The sequence below is a fragment of the Takifugu rubripes genome, chromosome 1, assembly GCF_901000725.2.
Source record: "Takifugu rubripes chromosome 1, fTakRub1.2, whole genome shotgun sequence".
Lineage (NCBI taxonomy): Eukaryota > Metazoa > Chordata > Actinopteri > Tetraodontiformes > Tetraodontidae > Takifugu > Takifugu rubripes.
This window is the reverse complement of record NC_042285.1, coordinates 21,695,785-21,706,954: the sequence shown is the minus strand read 5'-3', so window position 1 is coordinate 21,706,954 and position 11,170 is coordinate 21,695,785. Positions and strand designations below refer to the sequence as shown.

Below are 11,170 nucleotides of genomic sequence, written 5' to 3'. Positions count from 1 at the left end.
AGGAACTTTGATCATTTACCCAGAATTTTTGACAAACACTGTGCGTTCCCACTGAAATTAGCCAGGGTAAAAGTAAGGTTCTCCCAACTTCCTCTGGAAAAAGTAGCTCTTTTGAACAACAACATTTCCAGGAATTTTAAAATATCCTTAAAAATTCCTGGAAATGTTGGTGGAAAGGGGCTCCTTTGAATTTTCATCACTGTATTTCACTCGAGGTGCGTCAATCGAGATTATTCCATTTGTTTGTGTGGTAAGTTTCTGCGTCCACTCCCTCAGAATATGATCTCCCTCAGTGCTGTATGTAATGTTTTCGTCTCCTCTCAGTCTCTCGCTCCTCTTCTTCACAAAATCGGAGGATTAACTGTATGTGTGTTTCCTATCCAGTGCCCCTTCCCCCTCGCTGTCAATGTGCTGCTGGGTAAAATGTACTCGATGTTACTTTGCTGTGTCTGCATCTCACTCCTGCTTTTTCTTCTTCTCCTTCTGACCTAAACGAAGGGTTTCAATCTAAACACAGGCAGAGTGAGTTTAACCATGTTTAAGAGTCAGGGGACAGAGGTCAACATTTCTGAACAGTTCTGAGCCACGTAGACAGAAATTATTTACAACAGTCTTAAAAGACTGAATAAATTTGGACATGGAGGTGGGTAATGTATACCAAAATAAGCCTACCTTAAACCTACGGTTTAGGTATAAGCTAGCTAAGATATATCTCCGTCTTGGCTTCAGGCTTCAGAAAAGTTGGTGAAAGTTTTGCCCAAGTTTGATAACATGTTTTTAAAAATTAGACCCCAAATTCAACATTTACAGTGTAAAATAAAGAGCGGACCCAAAACAGAACCATGGGGAACCCCGCAGGAAATGGGGGCTGTTAATAGTTAGCACCAAGTTAGAAAACTGCAACAGAGGGCAACTTTCCCCCCAATCATGACAACTATGACCACAAAACGGTAACTGATCCATGTTGTGTTGGTGCACAGAAGCTCCCCCAACACTGGTGCCGAACAGCTCAGCTGTAGTCTCACAGACACCACGAGCACAACATTTGAACATGTCAGATAAGCCCAAGCCTTCTCCCACTTCATTCCTCACCTCCGCCCCTGCAGGTTCTCATCCCCAATGTTAAGATGGACTATAGCCATGTTAAATCTAGGTGTGGGTCCTTGGACAGGAGAGGCTACTCGGCAGGAGGTGGAAACGTGAGTCTCGTGCTGCAAGTCCATTGTCCTAATGTCAGTGGTTGCTGTGTCTCTGTCCTCTGTTATGTCACCGTTTTTCTGTTTTTCATCCAGCTTTAGCTTCACAGTTTACGTTCTTGACACGTTGGGTTGTGTCCCCGTGTGGGGATTTGATATAAGAGCCTGATTGTCTCCTCCTCCAGGATTATTTTGATGCAGTTTTGCATCTTTCCTTTTCAGGATTGACAAATTCTGCCCCTCCGTCTGGTGATTGGGTGACTCACTGCGCTCCACCAGTTGAGCTTTATTACAGGGCCTGTCGCTGGTAATCCAGCAGACTCTGCTAATTTCCCTGCCAGGATTATGAGCATTCCGCTCTGTCCATTCTGTGACGTTTAATTAATTTCTACACTGACTGGCGGAGCACAATTTGAAAATCGAGAAAGTGAATCACAGAAATTAATTGTGAGTTTTACGTTTATTTCATGAGACTTAAAGGATTAAAAATGGCGGAGGTGGTGGTGGTGGTGGTGGGGGGGGGTATTAAATTAGCACAAGAGGCAGCGCGACATACTGCATGGAGCTCTTCCATCTTAGGTGATAAGTTGTGGGTACAGTGTGTACTGTGAAAACTAGTTTAGCATATTTGGCGTGTGCTGCTCAGGTGTGAGTAAAAGTGAGACTTTATTAAGATTGTGCAGCAAAAAATAATATTGGGAAAAAAAATTATAGATTTCTGCTCAAATAGATAAATCAGTTATTGGGAAGCTGCTTTAACAATTTCATCGTTAGCACGTTTGGATAATGAAGTGATGCTATAATTCTCATAGATAAATACATCCAACCAAGATCTCTTGAACATAATGAATTTAGTGAAGCTGTTCTAACGGCGGCGTTGCCGGAGAGACGAGCGACGGGCAGCCTCATGTTCTCCCACGCTGACACAAACCACCGCGTCTCTGTCTTTAAACACTCGTGTGTCTTTTATTTGCATGTGTCCTCGTAGGCGATCAGGTTAAGTGTGTTGCTCTCATGTTCCTCATGACCTGCTTCTTGGATTACACACATCTAAGTAACACTGGTTATATACACGCTAGTTAAAGGTCAATGGTTGACTTGGGACGTCTCACCACCTGCATGTCCCAGTGATCAGTCTCATAATGATTTGTCTTTTCTCTTTGTGTTGTGTTTTAGAACTCACTTCCAGTAGATCTCTCTCATTTCTGTGAATTATTCTGTATCTTTCTGTTCCCCAGGGTGTGTCATATAGATGTGAATTATTGTCTCCTCCCTATGGACAATTTCCTCTGTGCATTTTAAATCACAACCTGTCATTCGTATATGCACGTTGCCATGGTTTTAGGGGTTTTCTGAATCTGCCATGGCACGGAACAGTTTACTGTCATCAATAAGCATCTGGATTTGTGTTAAACTGAGGGAAACAGCCCTTGTTTTGTCTTGTTTTTGATTCATTCCGATGCCTTTGTTTACTTTTTCCCCATTTCCAGGTGCAAATACAGAACAAGAAGATTGACCTGAGCCATGTGACCTCCAAATGCGGCTCTCTAGACAACATCCATCATCGGCCAGGTAACAAAAAGCAAACATGACATTGGTTTGATGCCTCAAGTCTGTGACCTTCACAGTCCAAGTCGACAAACATGAGCCTGAGTCAGCTGAGTCACTGTTACCCGGGTTCAAGAGTTCAGTCGTGCACATTTTCAATGCTACACATCACATTTCCTTTGCTAGTTTGCTAGCTCCTAAAACCCGTCTTCCCTTCAGGGGCTAATATTAACTTAGCGAGGCAACAGATTGAAAATTTGGCTGTAAAATGTGTGAGAGAAAACGGAACAATACAGGCTGTATCTCTAGACACGGATACGATGGAGACACAACGCAGTCTAAAACGTGAAATAAAAATATACGCATGCGTGCGGCAATAATGAGGACGCGGCCCCAAACCGGTACCACTCAAACAAAACAATGAAAGTGACTCAAGCACTCGGTCTAATGAAGACGGGTAACTGATCTGTCAGAGGCGTTTGCATTTGGACTGACAGCTCATGGATCTGTCTGCAGGCGCCGGAGTGTGGGAGGTGTTGGGATTTTTGGCTTCCTCGCTCATGAAGCTGTGATTGGGTATCGGCCGGGGAGGGACACGCATGAGATATTAACTTTTTCTATTAATACAGACTCTCAGAGAGGATTCGCTTTCTCAGTTTTGATTTATTTTATTATTTTTTCGACTAAGCAGCTTTGAGAAGGAGTTTTCAAAGGGAGGACTGATGATATTACTGAATATGAGGGTTTATCAGGTGCAGGGACTTATATAGTACAATAACTCCTATTCAGGGGTTCCTCTGCATGGAAATTAAGGCAGCTGTTGTCAAACAGACAGGATTTAAACAAATCCACAGTCAGCATTTGGGATCTTGTTGTGGCACAAATTTGTGAAGGACTGCAGCTGTAGTTTTGTCACAATCTCTCCTATTAAAAGGGATAATTCAGGACCAGAGAGAAGCGAGTGTTAATTAGCAAATGATTGATTTTTTCACTTTAGGTGGACTGGTTAGATGATGTTTTATGTGAAGCCCCCCTCACACAAACAGACACACACTCGCGCGCGCACACATTGTTGTGATGTCCTGCAGCTCCCCCTACCGGCCACTTTCTGACTATTTGATGACAACGCTGACCTTGAGTTTTTTGTCCAAGTCACAAAAGGATTTTAATAAAGTTCCATCAGTCCCTCTTCCATCTGTAGCTGCTCGCTCACATCACACAAACACGAGTAAACATGGCTGATGCATGGTCAACAGAGTGTGTGTGTTTCCTGGAAGCAACATCCGCACACCTCTGTTGGAGCTGAGAAGCTGCAGGCGAGTCGTGCACGTGCGGTTCCAGATATATCTGCAGCGGGTGCAGCCCAAGAGTGTGAACGAGTTCTTGCTTGACTGGCAGAGCCCCGCTGCTCGTCAAGCAGATGCCAGGAGAGGAGGTCATGAGGGCTAACGGGCTGCTGTCGTGATGATGTTTAACAAGCAGGATGCTGCTTTGGCTCAACGGACCTCAAACATGCTGGACGTTCCTCTTTCTGAGTGCGCGTCCGCTGACTTCCTGCCTCGAAAGCTTCTGTGCAGTTTTCACGCCTCTCTTCTGTTCTCAGGGGGCGGTAACGTGCGCATAGAGACTGTGAAATTGGACTTCAGAGACAAAGCCCAAGCAAAGGTGGGTTCCCTGTAAAATGCTCACCACACTCCCGGTGGAGGCCACATCATGGTGAGTGAATAGGACCAATAGAACGGTAGTTTAAGGCGCTCCGGACTTTGGATCCTGAGACTTTGCTTTGGTTCTCTTGCCAACTCAAAGCCTCAGCAGTCCTACTCCACATCAGGAACTCCTCTACAGCTCTCAGAATTTTTACTTCACACGAAACGACCTAAAAAAGCCCTCAGGGGGCTAAATCCGCCCCGACTGCAGGGCAGTTCTGAGATCCCAAAGTAGGCACCACTAGAGACTTTAGTGCACGTTGGTTAGCTGAGCATGTCATACAAACTGCCACCTTTAAAGGCTGATGAATCCTGCAGTTTATTATTAATTACTATTGTTCCTGTTATTATTGTATGTCCACATGGATCAAAGGTTTTTGATGCTTGAGTAGATCCAGCTCCCATCATTCCTACGCTACGTAGAGCTCCTAACGCAGCTGCTTCCTGTAACCAAAGATGTTTCAATGTAGAGTTTAGAGAATAGCATGTTATTTTTTTCATGGTGAAGAGAATACCGGGGGGGGGGGAATCATCCATACGTCCGTTACTGTATCTACAAAATAAAGACGAGGTTTTGGAAGCTCCTCACAATTTCTGAGGTTTTTTTCCCCCCAATAAATCCTCCAAACTATTGCCTTTGTCTTATTTTATTCAGAATTCTGAGATGATAATGTGGAGGCTTTCTCTAACGGGTCGGCAGTGTTGACCTTAAAGCTGCGGCCGTCTCTGATCTACTTCTCCCTGTCCGTCAGATCGAGACCCACCGGCTGACCTTCCGTGACCAAGCAAAAGCCCAAGTGGACCATGGCGCGGAAATCGTCGTCCAGTCTCCGGGTCTGTCCGGGCTGGTCTCCCCTCAGCACCAGCGGGACAGCCACCTATCGTCCTCCGGGAGCCTCAACATGGTGGAGTCGCCGCAGTTGGTGACCTTAGCTGAGGACGTGTCGGCAGCGCTGGCCAAGCAGGGCTTGTGAGCGAGCGAGGGCTGGAACCGCGGGTTCCTGCTCCTCGGCTCCGGACATCCTCCCCCCAAAACCCCTCCAGACTTTTCCCGACACCGAACTCCAGCTATTCCGTGACCTTTAAACACCTCCGGTTCGTGATCTCCTAACTCTTAGAGACTGGAATTAGAAGTAATTTGAAATCCAGATGTTCGCTGTTTCCAATTGGTTTTCTCGGCCTCTCTTTCTGTTGAATGATGTCGCATAGAATAGTTGAGTTTTTGCACTGGTCTTAGACAAAAGTAGTTTCTACCAAATAGGGACCAGGTCATAGCTTGAGTGGTCTGGGATCAGTGTTTTTAAGACGCTAGCCTTTTTTTTTTTCTACTTTAATTGCTAAGTAACATGGCCAAAACCAGCACGCGTTCTCCTCGCTCAGTAAACGTGCATGGACGCCAAACCCCTGAACTAAACCAAGCATCTTTGCTGCAAGCCATCCTTGTCATCTATATAATATATCTAGCAAATATATATAGAAATACATATAAATACAAGGTGTTTGTCATCTACATGTCCTTCAAAATAAAAGGAAGTGAAAATATGGCTTAAAAAAAAAACTACTCCTGTAAAATGTCATTCCTGCAAGGACTAGGTCATGTTATGACAAGCATGTATCGATTCCAATATGAAAAAAAAGGCTATTTTGTAATCTTAAAATGGATTTTACTAAGTTATTTCCTCGATTATTGGGTTTAAAAAAAAAAGGAAAAAAATCAACGAGTTCATGTTTTGTAGTTGCTAGTTGTTTACAGTGTAATGCTTGGTGACAATGTCAGACAGCCGAATCGGTGTTGCTAAAGGAATGCGAGCGTCATTTTGAGGCTCTGGAGCTCATCCTCGTCTTTACAGCTGCACACACTCAGATAACAGGAACCAAACGGGTCCCCTCCTTGTGCCGGGCCGGGCCGGGCCGGGCCGACGTCGGCTCGTGTTGCTGAGGGAACCACCGAGGGAGGGGGGGTCCAAACGCGCAGCCTTACATTTATGGACGACGCAGCTGCTGAAATTCCTCTGTGTGTGTGTGCGTGTGTGTGTATGTGTGTGTGCGCGTTTGGTACAGACCCTGCTGTTTTTTGCGACGTACGCTACCTGGATGTTTTTCTTGCAATATATGGGAGAAGAAAGTAGGACAAATATTTTGAAAAAAGAAAAGAAAAAATAGACAAATGAAGAAAAAACCAATGATCAGAATAGCTCGGATCATGTTACATCTGTTAGGAATAAAATGTTTGAGTGATCCTAGTTTTTTTTTTTTTAATTCTTCTTTTTCAGGCACTGTTTGTGGTATATCCTGCCTCCCGGCTTTTTACTGCCCTCACTTGCAAATGTTTGTTGGCTTTTGTGTTTCTTCCGCAGCCCCCTCATCTGCGTGTGCCGCCTCCCGCTCTCCCCTAAGACAACTGTAAATGTATTTCAAAGGTCAAGTGGATGTACGCAGTTTTTCTCTTGCTGATATGACACCAATTACAATAATTAACGACAATAAAAAGGGCAAAACGTGACGAGGGCGTCGTGTCTTCTATCAGATCATTTAACTTTGGGTTGGAATTTTAACTTGAAGCTACATGTACCAGCCAATACACTAGCTAGTTTATTTCAGTGAGCGTAGCTTCATTTAAAAGCAGAAAAATGCTGCCTACTTGTGCTTCTGATTTATTTACTTGTTTTTTAAGCTTTTTAAGGTCTCTATTGCTAAGCAGAATAATGCAATTGACAGTAATATTAATTATATTACTAACATTTTGTGCATTTTTTTTATATAAACCTGATATTAAATTAGCTTTAGCTTCAAATTTTGCTTTAAAAGGGTTTCAGAAGGACATCTCCACAATATTTGTTCTCTTAAACACTAATCTGTCTGTGGAGTGAGCAAATAGAAAAAGGGAAATGAAACTTTGTGAAAAGTTTATTGTGAAATGAAAGAGGGTACAATAAGTTAAGACCTAGGGATGGAGCGGATTCATGTTGATGAGCCAGTCCTGGTCAAAACCAGTCACTTCACAGAGAGATTGGAGGAGAAAAAAAGGGTTTGGACGGGAGAGGATGCTCGTCTTTGTGCCATGTGATTGAGGAGAATATCACTGTTCCACTGGAAAAACCAGTGATGATTAAAAAAATGAGAGATGAACAAAAAAAAAGCCAATGAGAATGGGGGCCGATTCCAGAAGTGCTGGAGGGAGGCAGAAAAACAAAACAGCACCATTTGGACCAAAAAAAAAAAAAAAGAACAAAATCAAAAGGATTCAGAAATTGACATCGCATAGTCCTTTTTTGTTCCCCTGCTTCCTCGGGTGGTACAGGAAACAGTGAGTGGATGTCGCGACACCATGGAGTCTGCACGTGTACGATGGTCGGCGGTGACGGCGTCCTTACACAGACATGATGTGCTTGACAAAGGCTGCAGCAGGACGACAGGAAAGAGCGGAGGGGACAAACCAGTGAGGACGAGAGGGTTCCATCTGAAGCAGGAAACTCTGAGAGTGCTGGCTTACCCTCATAGTTGACACAGCCGTTCTCATCCTCCTGTCCGGCCATGAGAGCGTCGATCTCAGCCTCATTCATCTTCTCTCCTGCAGGGGGAGCCAGAGGACGCGGTTTTACTGACCCGCAGAAACGAGCGCGCAGGCGGACGCGCTATCGCCTGGACTCACCCAGTGTTGACAGCACAATGCGCAGCTCAGCGCCCATCACTGTGCCGTTGCCCTCTTTGTCGAAGACACGCAGACCCTCAACGTAGTCTTCAAAGCCAGCCTTGTTTGGGCTGTTGATGATGGTCTGGAGCATGGGCAGAAAGCCCTCAAACTCGACTCTTTTGTTGGCCATGTCTGCAGAAAACACACCCCCACACACATTAAGCATCTCTGGAAAGATATCGTGGAAAAAAGTGTTTTAAAGGGAATCTATAGACCCCGAAGATGCTATCGAACCAGCACTGGCTCAAAATCTGCAATATATACTGGAATCATGCATCCATTGCATGTCTCTGAACTGTGAAAAGTGGCTGAACTGATGGCACGACCACCATGGCCTTCAAGAAGACGTCAGTTTGATTCAGCCACTCGTTACTAGACTGACCCACTAGCTCAGAGTAGAAGGAAATGAACAGAAGTTGTGTTCCAGTCTGAAACTGTCTGTTATTGTCTGAATATTTGCACCTATCAGAAGATATCAAACCTCTTCCCATTGAACTCCGTCCCCAGCTAAGCTGTCAGGATGAACACGGGTGCAGCTTACCCTCAGTGTTGGGGTTTCCCAGCATTTTGGTCACCTCCTTGTTGGTGGGGTTCTGGCCCAGAGCGCGCATGATGTCGGCGATCTGGTTGTAAGCCACCTTGTTGTCTCCCACTCTGTCGAAGAGTCCGAAAGCCTCCCTGTAGTCTGCAAAGGACACATTGCCTGAATGAAGCCCATTTCTGCCTGTAAACCTCATGATTTTAAACGTTTTGTACAATGTAGTAGAGTAGCTGCAAGTGTTTGTGGGGGGGGGTCTGTCCCCTGACTGGCAGGGGCATTATGTCACTACAGGGCAGGTTGTGGTATTTTGGGGGTGAATTGGCTGTCGAGCTCCGTCACCCGTCACACTATTTCCATCTCAGCTGTCTCCCCTTTCTCCCCCTGCTCTCATCAAGGCCACCAACTCTTTTAAAAGACCACCTTGGAATTGATAAACATAGCTGAGAATATGAGCCCCCTCCTTTAAAAGGCAAGGCCCTCTGTGGGCGAGCTGAGCAAAAGTAGGGAACGCTGACTGCGGGTGGAACGGGCAGCCAGTCAGACGACAGATCAGGCCCACTGCTCCCAGCCGGAAGGGCACAAACCTCCTCTGAAACCTCCGGTCAACCATCAGGTGTGCTTTTAACAATCCCCGAAACCAACGAGTTAAAAATGCAGCTGTTTAATGACAGTTTCTCCAATGGGCTCGTGCTGTGGCGCTCCTGGATAAAGCCCGACTCGGGCACAGCGAATGCACCTTTATTTGCTCACAACCTGGTTGTGTTTGGGTTGAAAGTGGGCAGATCAGGCACTGATCCCGCTCGCAAACTCAGCTACTTGCAAATAGTTGCATTGGGATTTTTAACAATTTTTTTTTTAAGAAAAAGGCAAAAGCGACGACATTGTTTGTGGTCGCACAGTTTACTTGGAATCAACCACTCGCACGCTCTGCAGCCATGATCGGGTTTCAAGACATCTGTTATTCTCAATGAATGTCAACACACAGAAATAACCATCTGCTCTCTGAGCCACTGAGCTAATCTCAAACGTTGGAGTCTTGGATGTGACTGATCGGACCGTCTTTATTATTCTCTTTCGGATTTCACACACAGCAGGAAAAGTTGCCGCCAGAAATGGGATTCTGCCTGAATCGGTTTAGCTTGACTGGAACAAACGATGTGTGACGCCATTAGGCTGATGAAGGTAGACTCATTCCCGAAAATGTCAAATCGGATGTACGTAAGAGGCATGATTTGTGACTTTAGGAATAGTCTGGAAGCTTTGCCGCGTCATATCTTTATAATGAATCCGTGCATCTACTCTGGGGGTGAATTTTCCAGTGAAGGAGACACATGAGCGCTGCAGCCCTGGATGCATTCCAGATGAAATGTTGTCTCTACATGACTGTCCTCAATGATCCCTGGATAAATAGCAATTTCTGGAATTGGAGTGTTGAACTGGGAATACTCACCTTCAATCTGATCTGGGGAGAACTCGATCTGGAAGCCAAACAAAGCATCGCGTTAATTAACCAGCACCCAACTTCATCACAGACATCAGAATAAGCAGGCATTTATGACTAAATCTCCACTAACTGATGGGACTGAATTGGCATTAAACAATTCTCTGCCAAAATTAGCTTCACACGGTGGCACTCGATCTGCGGGAGGTCCATCTTTGGCTACATTAACATGTCCACATTTGGTTTCACTCTGCATCACAATTGCGCGTCGGTTGCCGCCTCGTCGGTCCAATCCAGCGAGCCGGGGGCGTGGCTTAAAGTCCCGGTGAGCTCTCCATGGTTCTGGTCTACCTGGTCTACCCCGGGCCACTTTGTAACTCTGAGCATGCTTTCTCAAACTTTAACCGGGTTTAGACTTCGACTTCACAACTTGTTGACGGACAGGTGCGTCCATGCGCCAAACCAATGCGCAGCAGCCCAGATATGACCTGAGCGCGGGTTCAGACACGCGCAGTGTCAATTCAAATGCATCAAATAAAAATAATAAACCATCTTGTATTTTTTCTGGGCTTCCCCTTAAAAGCCCCTGCAGTTGCTAAAGTTTAACACCCCCCCCTCAGCCCTCCATTAGAAGCTATTATCACATTTCATGCTCCAAAGGTACCTTGACGGCGGACAGGTCGACTGCGGCAGGCTTCGGGGCAGGGGCGGGCTCGGGCGCTGGAGCAGGTGCAGGCGCAGCTTCGGCCTTCTTGGCAGGAGCCTCCTTCTTGACAGGAGCCTTTGGGTCCTTCTTGGGTGCCATTTCAGATTAACTGCTGAAGTACTTTGTCCCTGATGTACAGGCAATTCCGGAGACAACACAAGGAGTGCAGCACTGAGTGGAGGGGACTCGGAGCAAGAGATCGCCGCCTGGGCGTTTATATATGAGGCTATTTTCCCTCTTGACCCCCGTCAAGGCTCTGCCCGTGTGTGGATTGGAGAACGCATGGGAGAGGGTGTGTACGCGCGTGGAGGAGTCCTCTCTAAACATGGAATACGGAT

The 11,170-nt window shown here is 45.8% G+C and overlaps 2 protein-coding genes across 2 annotated transcripts in view; one reads left to right on the top strand and one right to left on the bottom strand.

Moving 5' to 3' along the window:
- The window catches only part of map2 (microtubule-associated protein 2), a 48,136-nt gene extending 41,183 nt beyond the window's left edge, over positions 1-6,953 (top strand). The window contains 3 exon segments of the mRNA XM_029847794.1: positions 2,687-2,768; positions 4,348-4,460; positions 5,203-6,953. Coding sequence (XP_029703654.1) covers positions 2,687-2,768; positions 4,348-4,460; positions 5,203-5,424 — 417 coding nt within the window. The 3' untranslated portion in view covers positions 5,425-6,953.
- Positions 6,954-7,339: 386 nt separating this feature from the next.
- Positions 7,340-11,039, bottom strand: myl1 (myosin, light chain 1, alkali; skeletal, fast). Its single transcript, XM_003962013.3, has 6 exons — positions 10,791-11,039; positions 10,136-10,163; positions 8,686-8,829; positions 8,103-8,276; positions 7,944-8,021; positions 7,340-7,849 (listed from the first exon to the last, which is right to left on the bottom strand). The coding sequence occupies exons 1-6, from the start codon at positions 10,929-10,931 to the stop codon at positions 7,821-7,823; spliced, it is 594 nt and encodes a 197-aa protein (XP_003962062.1). The 5' UTR covers positions 10,932-11,039; the 3' UTR covers positions 7,340-7,820.
- Between the last annotated feature and the right edge of the window lie 131 nt (positions 11,040-11,170).

Coding starts and splice junctions, on each gene's coding strand:
- myl1 (XM_003962013.3), bottom strand. CDS start 10,931: ATGGCACCCAAGAAGGACCCAAAGGCTCCTGTCAAGAAGGAGGCTCCT. Junction 8,022..8,102: donor CATTGTGCTGTCAACACTGG/GTGAGTCCAGGC, acceptor CTCCCCCTGCAG/GAGAGAAGATGAATGAGGCT. Junction 7,850..7,943: donor CGGCTGTGTCAACTATGAGG/GTAAGCCAGCAC, acceptor GTCCTGCTGCAG/CCTTTGTCAAGCACATCATG.